This window comes from Coturnix japonica, chromosome Z (assembly GCF_054131305.1).
Source record: "Coturnix japonica strain WE chromosome Z, WE-NBRP24, whole genome shotgun sequence".
NCBI lineage: Eukaryota > Metazoa > Chordata > Aves > Galliformes > Phasianidae > Coturnix > Coturnix japonica.
In genome coordinates, this window is record NC_140702.1 from 19,373,894 (window position 1) to 19,391,312 (window position 17,419).

At 53.1% G+C, this 17,419-nt stretch overlaps 4 protein-coding genes across 4 annotated transcripts; all 4 read right to left on the reverse strand.

Annotated features, from left to right (window-relative positions):
- Nucleotides 1–2,374: 2,374 nt before the first annotated feature.
- On the reverse strand, nt 2,375–3,549 carry LOC146753787 (uncharacterized). The gene has a single exon (XM_085528766.1). It carries the CDS (start codon nt 3,429–3,431, stop codon nt 2,418–2,420), a length of 1,014 nt encoding a protein of 337 aa, XP_085384892.1. The 5' UTR covers nt 3,432–3,549; the 3' UTR covers nt 2,375–2,417.
- Nucleotides 3,550–6,786: 3,237 nt separating this feature from the next.
- On the reverse strand, nt 6,787–7,961 carry LOC146753788 (uncharacterized). Its single transcript, XM_085528776.1, has one exon. The coding sequence runs from the start codon at nt 7,841–7,843 to the stop codon at nt 6,830–6,832; it is 1,014 nt and encodes a 337-aa protein (XP_085384902.1). The 5' UTR covers nt 7,844–7,961; the 3' UTR covers nt 6,787–6,829.
- Nucleotides 7,962–11,198: 3,237 nt separating this feature from the next.
- LOC146753789 (uncharacterized) lies at nt 11,199–12,373 on the reverse strand. The gene has a single exon (XM_085528809.1). It carries the CDS (start codon nt 12,253–12,255, stop codon nt 11,242–11,244), a length of 1,014 nt encoding a protein of 337 aa, XP_085384935.1. The 5' UTR covers nt 12,256–12,373; the 3' UTR covers nt 11,199–11,241.
- A 3,237-nt stretch (nt 12,374–15,610) lies between these two features.
- Nucleotides 15,611–16,785, reverse strand: LOC146753790 (uncharacterized). Its single transcript, XM_085528828.1, has one exon. The coding sequence runs from the start codon at nt 16,665–16,667 to the stop codon at nt 15,654–15,656; it is 1,014 nt and encodes a 337-aa protein (XP_085384954.1). The 5' UTR covers nt 16,668–16,785; the 3' UTR covers nt 15,611–15,653.
- Between the last annotated feature and the right edge of the window lie 634 nt (nt 16,786–17,419).

Consider the following 17,419-nt stretch of genomic DNA (forward strand, 5'->3'; position numbering starts at 1 on the left):
CGTGCCGGGGAGCTCCTCCGCGTCGGGACCCCCGGAGCTGCCGGAGGGCGCGGCGCTGGGGGCGGCGGGATCCTGCGGGGAGGAGACGGGACCGGACGGGGCAGCGGGGCCGTCCTCGTGCTCCGGGGCAGCGCCGGGGTCTTCAGAGCCGTTCTCCTGCTCCTGGGCAGCGCCGGGGTCTTCGAGGCCCAGCATCCTCCAGGCCTCCTGGCCGCACCGGCTCTCGATGGTTCTGACGAGGCCATCGATGAGCGGTGCGGTGATGGGTCCCAGGGCGTGCTCTACGCACTGCACCAGGGTGTCCCTGTCCGGCCCCACCTGGCACAGGAACGCCAGGATCACGCTCCTCAGCCAGTTGATCTTCCACCAGCGCAGCTCCCCGTTGCGACGGAGCTCCTGCTCAATCCAGGGCAGCACCGGGTCGAGGTTGTCTCGTCTGACCCTGAACAGCGCAGCCCAGACCTCTGGAGGGAGGCCGCCCACTCTCTCCGGCTCCGCGGCCATGGGCTCAGGGGACGCTGGTGCAGAGGGCGGAGCAGATGCCGCAGCGCCACTGGGGCCGGTGCTGGTGCTGAAGCCGACGGTCACCGGCACTGCGGGCGGGGACACGATGCAGAAGTCCCCACTGACAAGAAAATGGAGCACTGCACCCATTTTTAAAAAGTTAATTAAGAAGGACAGTGACGTAGTCCTGACCCCTGGCAGTGTGTTTAGCATAGAATCATAGAACCGTACAATCACAAGGTTGTGGAAAGGACCTACAAGATCAACCCAGTGATCCGGCTTATCCAGATCCCTCTGAAGGGCCTCCCTACCCTCAGGCAGATCAGAACTACCTCCCAGCTTGGAGTCATCTGCAAACTTACTGAGGGTACACTCAGTCTCCTCATCTAGGTCATTGATGAAGATATTAAACAAGATGGGCCCCAGTACTGATCCCTGGGGGACACCACTTGTAATGGGTCACCAGCTGGTCTTAACTCCATTAACCACTACCCACTGGGCACAGCCCTGTAGCCAGTTCCTTGTCCAAAGAAGGGTAGACCTGTCCAGGCCACGGGCAGCCAGTTTCCCCAGGAGAACACCATGAGACACTGTGTCAAAGGCTTTGCTGAAATCTAGGTAGACTACATCAACAGCCTTCCCTCATTTTCCAGTCTGGTCACCCAGTTGTAGAAGAGTGAGACATGTGTATGACATAAATTATAGGGAATAAGAGGTGGGCACTGGTTTTGACCGGGACAGAGTTAAACCACATCACTGTAGCTGGCATGTTGCTGTGTTTTGGACATACTAGGAAAACAATGTTCATAACACACCAATGTTTCAGTTGTTGCAGAGCAGTGCTTTACAGAGTCAAGCATGTTTCAGCTTCTCAGGCTGCCCAGTAAGTAAGGAGCTGGGGGTCCTGGGAAGAGACAGAACCAGGACAGCTGACCCAAAAAAGCCAACGGGATATTCCATATCCTATGGGTATCAGTCAGTGGGTGGTGAGTGATTGCATTGTGACACACTTGGGTTTTTTGGTTTTTTTTTTAATTTTTATTTTTTCCCTTTTCCTTTTCTTTCCTATTGTGGTGTTTTATCTCTTTTTCTTCTTTTTCCCTAATTCTATCTCTCATCCCACTGGGCAGGCTCACAGGGCTGTGTAATTCTCAGCTGCCTGCTGGGTTAAACCACAGCAGTCCTTTTGGTGCCCAGACATTGGGCCTAAAAAGTTCACGTAACAGTAGATATGACCAGAGCATGTTAAATCGGATTATAACTTATGCCAATACTGTACTCACTCAGTAGTTGCCAGTCATTATGCTCATTTATTTGCTCCCGAAGTTTATTTATTTGAACACAAGGTCACTTTAATGTAGTAACTCTCTAGCTATTTATCATTTCCTATGACTGGTTGAAGGCTGATTTTGGTTTTCTGAGTTTTTATGTTAAATGCAAAACACCTGCTTAAATTACAGTGGTTCGGAGCCTAATCTGTTCTTTGTACTATGCACTGCCATTTTATTTCAGGAGACAATCTGTAGAAAGCAACTTCTTTCTCTTCCCCTTCCTCTTCCCCTTCCCATTTCCCTTCCCCTTCCCCTCCACTTCCACTTTCCCTTTGCAGTCCCACAGTCCCTTCCCTCCCCCTCCTTTCCTTTCCACTTCCGATTCCTTTCACTTTCCTTTTCCTTTCTCCTTTATCTTCCCCTTCCCTGAATCCTTTCCCTCACTTTCCCTATCCTTTTCCCTTTCTTTCACACTCCACTTTTCTACACCCTCACTCTGGCAATTCCAGAGACACAGATCACTCGCTGCTTTGAGCGGCCAGGCTGACAGGCCGTCCAGCGATGCAGTCCTATGTGCAAGACACTGGAACAACGCGTGCTTGTGTGTTTTTATCTTTTATTGTTAAGCCGTGTAAGCCCCATTTAGAGGCGCCGGTGGCGCCGCCTCTTGCAGGGCAGAGGAGCGCGCTGGGCGCTGCCGGCCCTCCTCTTGGTGGGGCGCCGGGATCCCCCAGCCGAGCGATTCCTGCCCCGGCCGCGAGAGGAGGAGCCGCGGCTGCGGCCCTGCTCAGAGGGACCGGCTGCCTCGGAACCCGGCTCGCCGGGACCTCTGCCGAGGGCCCCGCTGGACGTGCCGGGGAGCTCCTCCGCGTCGGGACCCGCGGAGCTGCCGGAGGGAGAGGTGCTGGGGGCAACGGTCCCCTGAGGAGATGTGGAGGGACCGGACGGGGCTGGGGGGCCATCCTCGTGCTCCTGGGCAGCACTGGGCTCTTCGGGCCCGTCCTCGTGCTCCTGCTCCTGGGCAGCGCTGGCATCTTCGAGGCCCAGCAGCCTCCGGGCCTCCTGGCCGCACCGGCTCACGATGACTTCGATGAGCGCGTCCATGAATGCTGCCGTGATAGGTCCCAGGGTGGGCTGTGCGTGGTACACCAGGGCATCCCTGTTCAGCCCCACTCGGCACAGAAGAGCCAGGATGACACTCTCCAGCCCACAGATCTGCCACCAGGGCAGCTCCTGGATCTGGGAGAAGATGTCCTGTATCCAGGGCTGCACTGGGAAGAGGAGGTCACGTCTCTCCCTGAAGAGTGCCGCCCACTCCTCGGGCAGGAGGCCACCCACTCTCGCTGCTCCCACATCCCTCTGCACAGCTGGCAGTGGAGCAGATGCCGCAGCACCTCTGCGGCCGGTGGTGGTGATGAAGCTGATGGGCACCGGCACTGCAGGTGGGGAGACGATGCAGTCCACGAACTGATTGTCTCCCCGCACGCAGACCCGGATGGTCCGCATGGCCGTCCTGCACAGCGGGCAGCTGTCCCTCAGCTTCGCCCACCGATGGATGCAGCCCAGGCAGAATGTGTGATTACATGGAATTGCATGGGCCACGTCCTGTCGCACATCGCGACAGATGGAACATGTCCACTCCTCTCCTGCAGACATGTTCCTCTCGCTGCAGCTGTCCGGGAGAACTGAGGATGACGAGCTGTTCTTCACCAGAGCTGCAGCGGTGGTGTCTCACTGCAAGAGGAAGAGAGGCCACAGTCACTCGCTGTTGTCCCAGGCTGTGAAAGTCCTCAGCAGGAAGCCCTGCCAAGCCCAGGACTGCCCTGAGGGACCCACATGTCCCCGCACCACTCACTCACCTCCGCTGCTGCGGGTGCACTCAGTAGAGTCCCAGCTGCCTGCACTGGGCAGGGCCGGGGAAACAGAAGCGATGCTGTGGGTCAGGCACTGAGATGCTGCGAGCAGCCCCAGGCACGACCCAGCACAGCACAGCCAAAACCTTGCTCGAAGAACCTCCAAGCCTCGCAGAGCTGCTCAGCAGGGTCCAGGAACGAGCCAGACTGAGCCAGGCGCTGCCCGCACCCCACTATGAGCAGTGAGGGCTGAGCAGTCACAATCCGTCACCCGGTGATGTCACAGCCTGTTGCTGGGGGTCATCACCATGGGCTGTCCGCCTACACAGCACCCCAGTTTCAAGATGCTATTTTCTTTTCCTGTTCCTAATTGGCTGTTCCTTCCTTTTCATTCCAGTCCACCTTTTATGCATTACAATTGACACTAATACATAGAACTTTTATTTTCTTTGATTAAATCAACAGCTATTATATACATCCTCTGTTTCTTCAGTAATAAACTGTAGGTTTTTCACTAGTGTGTTACACAGAAATTGGGTTTGACATTCTCCTTGCTTCAGGAATGTCTGGTCAGTCTTTCCCATTCCTCTTCTGTAAGCATGACCCTGATGCTTTTCAGAAATATCTTCCATTCTCAGTCTGGATATATATTTCTTCCTGAGTGTCACACCCCACCTCTGGGATGGGGGAATTAGTCGAATTCATGAATCCCCCCAGACTGGATTGAGATGGAATAACACGGACCATGCCCAAAAATCCACTTTAAAGAGAAATCTTTATAGAACCACGATCCAGTATGTGTTGGGCCTCTCAGAAGCATATCTATCTAAGCTGTGCAGCTTTATGGGAAATCAAAGTAAACCCTGAGTTACTTACCAGCTTTTGGGAAGCCTTGCCTTAGCAACTTCAGGATGAAAGAAAGAAAAACAGTTGGTTGAAGGGTGGGGGAGAGAATTCACCAGTTCTGAATCCAGCATCTGACCTGCCAGTGGGGGTGTCAGGTGTGTTGAGAAGGGGCCTCCCCTGGACTTGTGTGAACCCCTATTTATACGTCCCAGTGCCTGGACTTCTGGAGCCTTCTCTTGCCCCAGTTCCAGGACTGGAACACATGTCAAATCAAGAGAAGTGACACCAGGTACTCTCCTGTGGCTTAAGAGTTTCTCAGGGTGTTATACAGACTCACAGTACACTTGGTCTAGTCCCTCACTCTGAGGTGACCAGTTTTCACTGGCGTTCACCTGGGGAAACAAAGTGCCTCCCATCCTATGAAGATCAAGCATAAGGCCACTTTCAGAGCTTTGGACATATCCCCAAGACCTGAGAAGTTCCATCCCAGAGTCCATAAGGAATCAAAAGATGGACTTGATAAGCCACTCTCTACCAGACTTAAAAAGCTGCCAAGAAGTCCCCACTGACAAGAAAATGGAACACTGCACCCATTTTTAAAAAGTTAATTAAGAAGGACAGTGACCTAGTCCTGACCCCTGGCAGTGTGTTTAGCATAGAATCATAGAACCGTACAATCACAAGGTTGGAAAGGACCTACAAGATCAACCCAGTGATCCGGCTTATCCAGATCCCTCTGAAGGGCCTCCCTACCCTCAGGCAGATCAGAACTACCTCCCAGCTTGGAGTCATCTGCAAACTTACTGAGGGTACACTTAGTCTCCTCATCTAGGTCATTGATGAAGATATTAAACAAGATGGGCCCCAGTACTGATCCCTGGGGGACACCACTTGTAATGGGTCACCAGCTGGTCTTAACTCCATTAACCACTACCCACTGGGCACAGCCCTGTAGCCAGTTCCTTGTCCAAAGAAGGGTAGACCTGTCCAGGCCACGGGCAGCCAGTTTCCCCAGGAGAACACCATGAGACACTGTGTCAAAGGCTTTGCTGAAATCTAGGTAGACTACATCAACAGCCTTCCCTCATTTTCCAGTCTGGTCACCCAGTTGTAGAAGAGTGAGACATGTGTATGACATAAATTATAGGGAATAAGAGGTGGGCACTGGTTTTGACCGGGACAGAGTTAAACCACATCACTGTAGCTGGCATGTTGCTGTGTTTTGGACATACTAGGAAAACAATGTTCATAACACACCAATGTTTCAGTTGTTGCAGAGCAGTGCTTTACAGAGTCAAGCATGTTTCAGCTTCTCAGGCTGCCCAGTAAGTAAGGAGCTGGGGGTCCTGGGAAGAGACAGAACCAGGACAGCTGACCCAAAAAAGCCAACGGGATATTCCATATCCTATGGGTATCAGTCAGTGGGTGGTGAGTGATTGCATTGTGACACACTTGGGTTTTTTGGTTTTTTTTTTAATTTTTATTTTTTCCCTTTTCCTTTTCTTTCCTATTGTGGTGTTTTATCTCTTTTTCTTCTTTTTCCCTAATTCTATCTCTCATCCCACTGGGCAGGCTCACAGGGCTGTGTAATTCTCAGCTGCCTGCTGGGTTAAACCACAGCAGTCCTTTTGGTGCCCAGACATTGGGCCTAAAAAGTTCACGTAACAGTAGATATGACCAGAGCATGTTAAATCGGATTATAACTTATGCCAATACTGTACTCACTCAGTAGTTGCCAGTCATTATGCTCATTTATTTGCTCCCGAAGTTTATTTATTTGAACACAAGGTCACTTTAATGTAGTAACTCTCTAGCTATTTATCATTTCCTATGACTGGTTGAAGGCTGATTTTGGTTTTCTGAGTTTTTATGTTAAATGCAAAACACCTGCTTAAATTACAGTGGTTCGGAGCCTAATCTGTTCTTTGTACTATGCACTGCCATTTTATTTCAGGAGACAATCTGTAGAAAGCAACTTCTTTCTCTTCCCCTTCCTCTTCCCCTTCCCGTTTCCCTTCCCCTTCCCCTCCACTTCCACTTTCCCTTTGCAGTCCCACAGTCCCTTCCCTCCCCCTCCTTTCCTTTCCACTTCCGATTCCTTTCACTTTCCTTTTCCTTTCTCCTTTATCTTCCCCTTCCCTGAATCCTTTCCCTCACTTTCCCTATCCTTTTCCCTTTCTTTCACACTCCACTTTTCTACACCCTCACTCTGGCAATTCCAGAGACACAGATCACTCGCTGCTTTGAGCGGCCAGGCTGACAGGCCGTCCAGCGATGCAGTCCTATGTGCAAGACACTGGAACAACGCGTGCTTGTGTGTTTTTATCTTTTATTGTTAAGCCGTGTAAGCCCCATTTAGAGGCGCCGGTGGCGCCGCCTCTTGCAGGGCAGAGGAGCGCGCTGGGCGCTGCCGGCCCTCCTCTTGGTGGGGCGCCGGGATCCCCCAGCCGAGCGATTCCTGCCCCGGCCGCGAGAGGAGGAGCCGCGGCTGCGGCCCTGCTCAGAGGGACCGGCTGCCTCGGAACCCGGCTCGCCGGGACCTCTGCCGAGGGCCCCGCTGGACGTGCCGGGGAGCTCCTCCGCGTCGGGACCCGCGGAGCTGCCGGAGGGAGAGGTGCTGGGGGCAACGGTCCCCTGAGGAGATGTGGAGGGACCGGACGGGGCTGGGGGGCCATCCTCGTGCTCCTGGGCAGCACTGGGCTCTTCGGGCCCGTCCTCGTGCTCCTGCTCCTGGGCAGCGCTGGCATCTTCGAGGCCCAGCAGCCTCCGGGCCTCCTGGCCGCACCGGCTCACGATGACTTCGATGAGCGCGTCCATGAATGCTGCCGTGATAGGTCCCAGGGTGGGCTGTGCGTGGTACACCAGGGCATCCCTGTTCAGCCCCACTCGGCACAGAAGAGCCAGGATGACACTCTCCAGCCCACAGATCTGCCACCAGGGCAGCTCCTGGATCTGGGAGAAGATGTCCTGTATCCAGGGCTGCACTGGGAAGAGGAGGTCACGTCTCTCCCTGAAGAGTGCCGCCCACTCCTCGGGCAGGAGGCCACCCACTCTCGCTGCTCCCACATCCCTCTGCACAGCTGGCAGTGGAGCAGATGCCGCAGCACCTCTGCGGCCGGTGGTGGTGATGAAGCTGATGGGCACCGGCACTGCAGGTGGGGAGACGATGCAGTCCACGAACTGATTGTCTCCCCGCACGCAGACCCGGATGGTCCGCATGGCTGTCCTGCACAGCGGGCAGCTGTCCCTCAGCTTCGCCCACCGATGGATGCAGCCCAGGCAGAATGTGTGATTACATGGAATTGCATGGGCCACGTCCTGTCGCACATCGCGACAGATGGAACATGTCCACTCCTCTCCTGCAGACATGTTCCTCTCGCTGCAGCTGTCCGGGAGAACTGAGGATGACGAGCTGTTCTTCACCAGAGCTGCAGCGGTGGTGTCTCACTGCAAGAGGAAGAGAGGCCACAGTCACTCGCTGTTGTCCCAGGCTGTGAAAGTCCTCAGCAGGAAGCCCTGCCAAGCCCAGGACTGCCCTGAGGGACCCACATGTCCCCGCACCACTCACTCACCTCCGCTGCTGCGGGTGCACTCAGTAGAGTCCCAGCTGCCTGCACTGGGCAGGGCCGGGGAAACAGAAGCGATGCTGTGGGTCAGGCACTGAGATGCTGCGAGCAGCCCCAGGCACGACCCAGCACAGCACAGCCAAAACCTTGCTCGAAGAACCTCCAAGCCTCGCAGAGCTGCTCAGCAGGGTCCAGGAACGAGCCAGACTGAGCCAGGCGCTGCCCGCACCCCACTATGAGCAGTGAGGGCTGAGCAGTCACAATCCGTCACCCGGTGATGTCACAGCCTGTTGCTGGGGGTCATCACCATGGGCTGTCCGCCTACACAGCACCCCAGTTTCAAGATGCTATTTTCTTTTCCTGTTCCTAATTGGCTGTTCCTTCCTTTTCATTCCAGTCCACCTTTTATGCATTACAATTGACACTAATACATAGAACTTTTATTTTCTTTGATTAAATCAACAGCTATTATATACATCCTCTGTTTCTTCAGTAATAAACTGTAGGTTTTTCACTAGTGTGTTACACAGAAATTGGGTTTGACATTCTCCTTGCTTCAGGAATGTCTGGTCAGTCTTTCCCATTCCTCTTCTGTAAGCATGACCCTGATGCTTTTCAGAAATATCTTCCATTCTCAGTCTGGATATATATTTCTTCCTGAGTGTCACACCCCACCTCTGGGATGGGGGAATTAGTCGAATTCATGAATCCCCCCAGACTGGATTGAGATGGAATAACACGGACCATGCCCAAAAATCCACTTTAAAGAGAAATCTTTATAGAACCACGATCCAGTATGTGTTGGGCCTCTCAGAAGCATATCTATCTAAGCTGTGCAGCTTTATGGGAAATCAAAGTAAACCCTGAGTTACTTACCAGCTTTTGGGAAGCCTTGCCTTAGCAACTTCAGGATGAAAGAAAGAAAAACAGTTGGTTGAAGGGTGGGGGAGAGAATTCACCAGTTCTGAATCCAGCATCTGACCTGCCAGTGGGGGTGTCAGGTGTGTTGAGAAGGGGCCTCCCCTGGACTTGTGTGAACCCCTATTTATACGTCCCAGTGCCTGGACTTCTGGAGCCTTCTCTTGCCCCAGTTCCAGGACTGGAACACATGTCAAATCAAGAGAAGTGACACCAGGTACTCTCCTGTGGCTTAAGAGTTTCTCAGGGTGTTATACAGACTCACAGTACACTTGGTCTAGTCCCTCACTCTGAGGTGACCAGTTTTCACTGGCGTTCACCTGGGGAAACAAAGTGCCTCCCATCCTATGAAGATCAAGCATAAGGCCACTTTCAGAGCTTTGGACATATCCCCAAGACCTGAGAAGTTCCATCCCAGAGTCCATAAGGAATCAAAAGATGGACTTGATAAGCCACTCTCTACCAGACTTAAAAAGCTGCCAAGAAGTCCCCACTGACAAGAAAATGGAACACTGCACCCATTTTTAAAAAGTTAATTAAGAAGGACAGTGACCTAGTCCTGACCCCTGGCAGTGTGTTTAGCATAGAATCATAGAACCGTACAATCACAAGGTTGGAAAGGACCTACAAGATCAACCCAGTGATCCGGCTTATCCAGATCCCTCTGAAGGGCCTCCCTACCCTCAGGCAGATCAGAACTACCTCCCAGCTTGGAGTCATCTGCAAACTTACTGAGGGTACACTCAGTCTCCTCATCTAGGTCATTGATGAAGATATTAAACAAGATGGGCCCCAGTACTGATCCCTGGGGGACACCACTTGTAATGGGTCACCAGCTGGTCTTAACTCCATTAACCACTACCCACTGGGCACAGCCCTGTAGCCAGTTCCTTGTCCAAAGAAGGGTAGACCTGTCCAGGCCACGGGCAGCCAGTTTCCCCAGGAGAACACCATGAGACACTGTGTCAAAGGCTTTGCTGAAATCTAGGTAGACTACATCAACAGCCTTCCCTCATTTTCCAGTCTGGTCACCCAGTTGTAGAAGAGTGAGACATGTGTATGACATAAATTATAGGGAATAAGAGGTGGGCACTGGTTTTGACCGGGACAGAGTTAAACCACATCACTGTAGCTGGCATGTTGCTGTGTTTTGGACATACTAGGAAAACAATGTTCATAACACACCAATGTTTCAGTTGTTGCAGAGCAGTGCTTTACAGAGTCAAGCATGTTTCAGCTTCTCAGGCTGCCCAGTAAGTAAGGAGCTGGGGGTCCTGGGAAGAGACAGAACCAGGACAGCTGACCCAAAAAAGCCAACGGGATATTCCATATCCTATGGGTATCAGTCAGTGGGTGGTGAGTGATTGCATTGTGACACACTTGGGTTTTTTGGTTTTTTTTTTAATTTTTATTTTTTCCCTTTTCCTTTTCTTTCCTATTGTGGTGTTTTATCTCTTTTTCTTCTTTTTCCCTAATTCTATCTCTCATCCCACTGGGCAGGCTCACAGGGCTGTGTAATTCTCAGCTGCCTGCTGGGTTAAACCACAGCAGTCCTTTTGGTGCCCAGACATTGGGCCTAAAAAGTTCACGTAACAGTAGATATGACCAGAGCATGTTAAATCGGATTATAACTTATGCCAATACTGTACTCACTCAGTAGTTGCCAGTCATTATGCTCATTTATTTGCTCCCGAAGTTTATTTATTTGAACACAAGGTCACTTTAATGTAGTAACTCTCTAGCTATTTATCATTTCCTATGACTGGTTGAAGGCTGATTTTGGTTTTCTGAGTTTTTATGTTAAATGCAAAACACCTGCTTAAATTACAGTGGTTCGGAGCCTAATCTGTTCTTTGTACTATGCACTGCCATTTTATTTCAGGAGACAATCTGTAGAAAGCAACTTCTTTCTCTTCCCCTTCCTCTTCCCCTTCCCATTTCCCTTCCCCTTCCCCTCCACTTCCACTTTCCCTTTGCAGTCCCACAGTCCCTTCCCTCCCCCTCCTTTCCTTTCCACTTCCGATTCCTTTCACTTTCCTTTTCCTTTCTCCTTTATCTTCCCCTTCCCTGAATCCTTTCCCTCACTTTCCCTATCCTTTTCCCTTTCTTTCACACTCCACTTTTCTACACCCTCACTCTGGCAATTCCAGAGACACAGATCACTCGCTGCTTTGAGCGGCCAGGCTGACAGGCCGTCCAGCGATGCAGTCCTATGTGCAAGACACTGGAACAACGCGTGCTTGTGTGTTTTTATCTTTTATTGTTAAGCCGTGTAAGCCCCATTTAGAGGCGCCGGTGGCGCCGCCTCTTGCAGGGCAGAGGAGCGCGCTGGGCGCTGCCGGCCCTCCTCTTGGTGGGGCGCCGGGATCCCCCAGCCGAGCGATTCCTGCCCCGGCCGCGAGAGGAGGAGCCGCGGCTGCGGCCCTGCTCAGAGGGACCGGCTGCCTCGGAACCCGGCTCGCCGGGACCTCTGCCGAGGGCCCCGCTGGACGTGCCGGGGAGCTCCTCCGCGTCGGGACCCGCGGAGCTGCCGGAGGGAGAGGTGCTGGGGGCAACGGTCCCCTGAGGAGATGTGGAGGGACCGGACGGGGCTGGGGGGCCATCCTCGTGCTCCTGGGCAGCACTGGGCTCTTCGGGCCCGTCCTCGTGCTCCTGCTCCTGGGCAGCGCTGGCATCTTCGAGGCCCAGCAGCCTCCGGGCCTCCTGGCCGCACCGGCTCACGATGACTTCGATGAGCGCGTCCATGAATGCTGCCGTGATAGGTCCCAGGGTGGGCTGTGCGTGGTACACCAGGGCATCCCTGTTCAGCCCCACTCGGCACAGAAGAGCCAGGATGACACTCTCCAGCCCACAGATCTGCCACCAGGGCAGCTCCTGGATCTGGGAGAAGATGTCCTGTATCCAGGGCTGCACTGGGAAGAGGAGGTCACGTCTCTCCCTGAAGAGTGCCGCCCACTCCTCGGGCAGGAGGCCACCCACTCTCGCTGCTCCCACATCCCTCTGCACAGCTGGCAGTGGAGCAGATGCCGCAGCACCTCTGCGGCCGGTGGTGGTGATGAAGCTGATGGGCACCGGCACTGCAGGTGGGGAGACGATGCAGTCCACGAACTGATTGTCTCCCCGCACGCAGACCCGGATGGTCCGCATGGCCGTCCTGCACAGCGGGCAGCTGTCCCTCAGCTTCGCCCACCGATGGATGCAGCCCAGGCAGAATGTGTGATTACATGGAATTGCATGGGCCACGTCCTGTCGCACATCGCGACAGATGGAACATGTCCACTCCTCTCCTGCAGACATGTTCCTCTCGCTGCAGCTGTCCGGGAGAACTGAGGATGACGAGCTGTTCTTCACCAGAGCTGCAGCGGTGGTGTCTCACTGCAAGAGGAAGAGAGGCCACAGTCACTCGCTGTTGTCCCAGGCTGTGAAAGTCCTCAGCAGGAAGCCCTGCCAAGCCCAGGACTGCCCTGAGGGACCCACATGTCCCCGCACCACTCACTCACCTCCGCTGCTGCGGGTGCACTCAGTAGAGTCCCAGCTGCCTGCACTGGGCAGGGCCGGGGAAACAGAAGCGATGCTGTGGGTCAGGCACTGAGATGCTGCGAGCAGCCCCAGGCACGACCCAGCACAGCACAGCCAAAACCTTGCTCGAAGAACCTCCAAGCCTCGCAGAGCTGCTCAGCAGGGTCCAGGAACGAGCCAGACTGAGCCAGGCGCTGCCCGCACCCCACTATGAGCAGTGAGGGCTGAGCAGTCACAATCCGTCACCCGGTGATGTCACAGCCTGTTGCTGGGGGTCATCACCATGGGCTGTCCGCCTACACAGCACCCCAGTTTCAAGATGCTATTTTCTTTTCCTGTTCCTAATTGGCTGTTCCTTCCTTTTCATTCCAGTCCACCTTTTATGCATTACAATTGACACTAATACATAGAACTTTTATTTTCTTTGATTAAATCAACAGCTATTATATACATCCTCTGTTTCTTCAGTAATAAACTGTAGGTTTTTCACTAGTGTGTTACACAGAAATTGGGTTTGACATTCTCCTTGCTTCAGGAATGTCTGGTCAGTCTTTCCCATTCCTCTTCTGTAAGCATGACCCTGATGCTTTTCAGAAATATCTTCCATTCTCAGTCTGGATATATATTTCTTCCTGAGTGTCACACCCCACCTCTGGGATGGGGGAATTAGTCGAATTCATGAATCCCCCCAGACTGGATTGAGATGGAATAACACGGACCATGCCCAAAAATCCACTTTAAAGAGAAATCTTTATAGAACCACGATCCAGTATGTGTTGGGCCTCTCAGAAGCATATCTATCTAAGCTGTGCAGCTTTATGGGAAATCAAAGTAAACCCTGAGTTACTTACCAGCTTTTGGGAAGCCTTGCCTTAGCAACTTCAGGATGAAAGAAAGAAAAACAGTTGGTTGAAGGGTGGGGGAGAGAATTCACCAGTTCTGAATCCAGCATCTGACCTGCCAGTGGGGGTGTCAGGTGTGTTGAGAAGGGGCCTCCCCTGGACTTGTGTGAACCCCTATTTATACGTCCCAGTGCCTGGACTTCTGGAGCCTTCTCTTGCCCCAGTTCCAGGACTGGAACACATGTCAAATCAAGAGAAGTGACACCAGGTACTCTCCTGTGGCTTAAGAGTTTCTCAGGGTGTTATACAGACTCACAGTACACTTGGTCTAGTCCCTCACTCTGAGGTGACCAGTTTTCACTGGCGTTCACCTGGGGAAACAAAGTGCCTCCCATCCTATGAAGATCAAGCATAAGGCCACTTTCAGAGCTTTGGACATATCCCCAAGACCTGAGAAGTTCCATCCCAGAGTCCATAAGGAATCAAAAGATGGACTTGATAAGCCACTCTCTACCAGACTTAAAAAGCTGCCAAGAAGTCCCCACTGACAAGAAAATGGAACACTGCACCCATTTTTAAAAAGTTAATTAAGAAGGACAGTGACCTAGTCCTGACCCCTGGCAGTGTGTTTAGCATAGAATCATAGAACCGTACAATCACAAGGTTGGAAAGGACCTACAAGATCAACCCAGTGATCCGGCTTATCCAGATCCCTCTGAAGGGCCTCCCTACCCTCAGGCAGATCAGAACTACCTCCCAGCTTGGAGTCATCTGCAAACTTACTGAGGGTACACTCAGTCTCCTCATCTAGGTCATTGATGAAGATATTAAACAAGATGGGCCCCAGTACTGATCCCTGGGGGACACCACTTGTAATGGGTCACCAGCTGGTCTTAACTCCATTAACCACTACCCACTGGGCACAGCCCTGTAGCCAGTTCCTTGTCCAAAGAAGGGTAGACCTGTCCAGGCCACGGGCAGCCAGTTTCCCCAGGAGAACACCATGAGACACTGTGTCAAAGGCTTTGCTGAAATCTAGGTAGACTACATCAACAGCCTTCCCTCATTTTCCAGTCTGGTCACCCAGTTGTAGAAGAGTGAGACATGTGTATGACATAAATTATAGGGAATAAGAGGTGGGCACTGGTTTTGACCGGGACAGAGTTAAACCACATCACTGTAGCTGGCATGTTGCTGTGTTTTGGACATACTAGGAAAACAATGTTCATAACACACCAATGTTTCAGTTGTTGCAGAGCAGTGCTTTACAGAGTCAAGCATGTTTCAGCTTCTCAGGCTGCCCAGTAAGTAAGGAGCTGGGGGTCCTGGGAAGAGACAGAACCAGGACAGCTGACCCAAAAAAGCCAACGGGATATTCCATATCCTATGGGTATCAGTCAGTGGGTGGTGAGTGATTGCATTGTGACACACTTGGGTTTTTTGGTTTTTTTTTTAATTTTTATTTTTTCCCTTTTCCTTTTCTTTCCTATTGTGGTGTTTTATCTCTTTTTCTTCTTTTTCCCTAATTCTATCTCTCATCCCACTGGGCAGGCTCACAGGGCTGTGTAATTCTCAGCTGCCTGCTGGGTTAAACCACAGCAGTCCTTTTGGTGCCCAGACATTGGGCCTAAAAAGTTCACGTAACAGTAGATATGACCAGAGCATGTTAAATCGGATTATAACTTATGCCAATACTGTACTCACTCAGTAGTTGCCAGTCATTATGCTCATTTATTTGCTCCCGAAGTTTATTTATTTGAACACAAGGTCACTTTAATGTAGTAACTCTCTAGCTATTTATCATTTCCTATGACTGGTTGAAGGCTGATTTTGGTTTTCTGAGTTTTTATGTTAAATGCAAAACACCTGCTTAAATTACAGTGGTTCGGAGCCTAATCTGTTCTTTGTACTATGCACTGCCATTTTATTTCAGGAGACAATCTGTAGAAAGCAACTTCTTTCTCTTCCCCTTCCTCTTCCCCTTCCCGTTTCCCTTCCCCTTCCCCTCCACTTCCACTTTCCCTTTGCAGTCCCACAGTCCCTTCCCTCCCCCTCCTTTCCTTTCCACTTCCGATTCCTTTCACTTTCCTTTTCCTTTCTCCTTTATCTTCCCCTTCCCTGAATCCTTTCCCTCACTTTCCCTATCCTTTTCCCTTTCTTTCACACTCCACTTTTCTACACCCTCACTCTGGCAATTCCAGAGACACAGATCACTCGCTGCTTTGAGCGGCCAGGCTGACAGGCCGTCCAGCGATGCAGTCCTATGTGCAAGACACTGGAACAACGCGTGCTTGTGTGTTTTTATCTTTTATTGTTAAGCCGTGTAAGCCCCATTTAGAGGCGCCGGTGGCGCCGCCTCTTGCAGGGCAGAGGAGCGCGCTGGGCGCTGCCGGCCCTCCTCTTGGTGGGGCGCCGGGATCCCCCAGCCGAGCGATTCCTGCCCCGGCCGCGAGAGGAGGAGCCGCGGCTGCGGCCCTGCTCAGAGGGACCGGCTGCCTCGGAACCCGGCTCGCCGGGACCTCTGCCGAGGGCCCCGCTGGACGTGCCGGGGAGCTCCTCCGCGTCGGGACCCGCGGAGCTGCCGGAGGGAGAGGTGCTGGGGGCAACGGTCCCCTGAGGAGATGTGGAGGGACCGGACGGGGCTGGGGGGCCATCCTCGTGCTCCTGGGCAGCACTGGGCTCTTCGGGCCCGTCCTCGTGCTCCTGCTCCTGGGCAGCGCTGGCATCTTCGAGGCCCAGCAGCCTCCGGGCCTCCTGGCCGCACCGGCTCACGATGACTTCGATGAGCGCGTCCATGAATGCTGCCGTGATAGGTCCCAGGGTGGGCTGTGCGTGGTACACCAGGGCATCCCTGTTCAGCCCCACTCGGCACAGAAGAGCCAGGATGACACTCTCCAGCCCACAGATCTGCCACCAGGGCAGCTCCTGGATCTGGGAGAAGATGTCCTGTATCCAGGGCTGCACTGGGAAGAGGAGGTCACGTCTCTCCCTGAAGAGTGCCGCCCACTCCTCGGGCAGGAGGCCACCCACTCTCGCTGCTCCCACATCCCTCTGCACAGCTGGCAGTGGAGCAGATGCCGCAGCACCTCTGCGGCCGGTGGTGGTGATGAAGCTGATGGGCACCGGCACTGCAGGTGGGGAGACGATGCAGTCCACGAACTGATTGTCTCCCCGCACGCAGACCCGGATGGTCCGCATGGCCGTCCTGCACAGCGGGCAGCTGTCCCTCAGCTTCGCCCACCGATGGATGCAGCCCAGGCAGAATGTGTGATTACATGGAATTGCATGGGCCACGTCCTGTCGCACATCGCGACAGATGGAACATGTCCACTCCTCTCCTGCAGACATGTTCCTCTCGCTGCAGCTGTCCGGGAGAACTGAGGATGACGAGCTGTTCTTCACCAGAGCTGCAGCGGTGGTGTCTCACTGCAAGAGGAAGAGAGGCCACAGTCACTCGCTGTTGTCCCAGGCTGTGAAAGTCCTCAGCAGGAAGCCCTGCCAAGCCCAGGACTGCCCTGAGGGACCCACATGTCCCCGCACCACTCACTCACCTCCGCTGCTGCGGGTGCACTCAGTAGAGTCCCAGCTGCCTGCACTGGGCAGGGCCGGGGAAACAGAAGCGATGCTGTGGGTCAGGCACTGAGATGCTGCGAGCAGCCCCAGGCACGACCCAGCACAGCACAGCCAAAACCTTGCTCGAAGAACCTCCAAGCCTCGCAGAGCTGCTCAGCAGGGTCCAGGAACGAGCCAGACTGAGCCAGGCGCTGCCCGCACCCCACTATGAGCAGTGAGGGCTGAGCAGTCACAATCCGTCACCCGGTGATGTCACAGCCTGTTGCTGGGGGTCATCACCATGGGCTGTCCGCCTACACAGCACCCCAGTTTCAAGATGCTATTTTCTTTTCCTGTTCCTAATTGGCTGTTCCTTCCTTTTCATTCCAGTCCACCTTTTATGCATTACAATTGACACTAATACATAGAACTTTTATTTTCTTTGATTAAATCAACAGCTATTATATACATCCTCTGTTTCTTCAGTAATAAACTGTAGGTTTTTCACTAGTGTGTTACACAGAAATTGGGTTTGACATTCTCCTTGC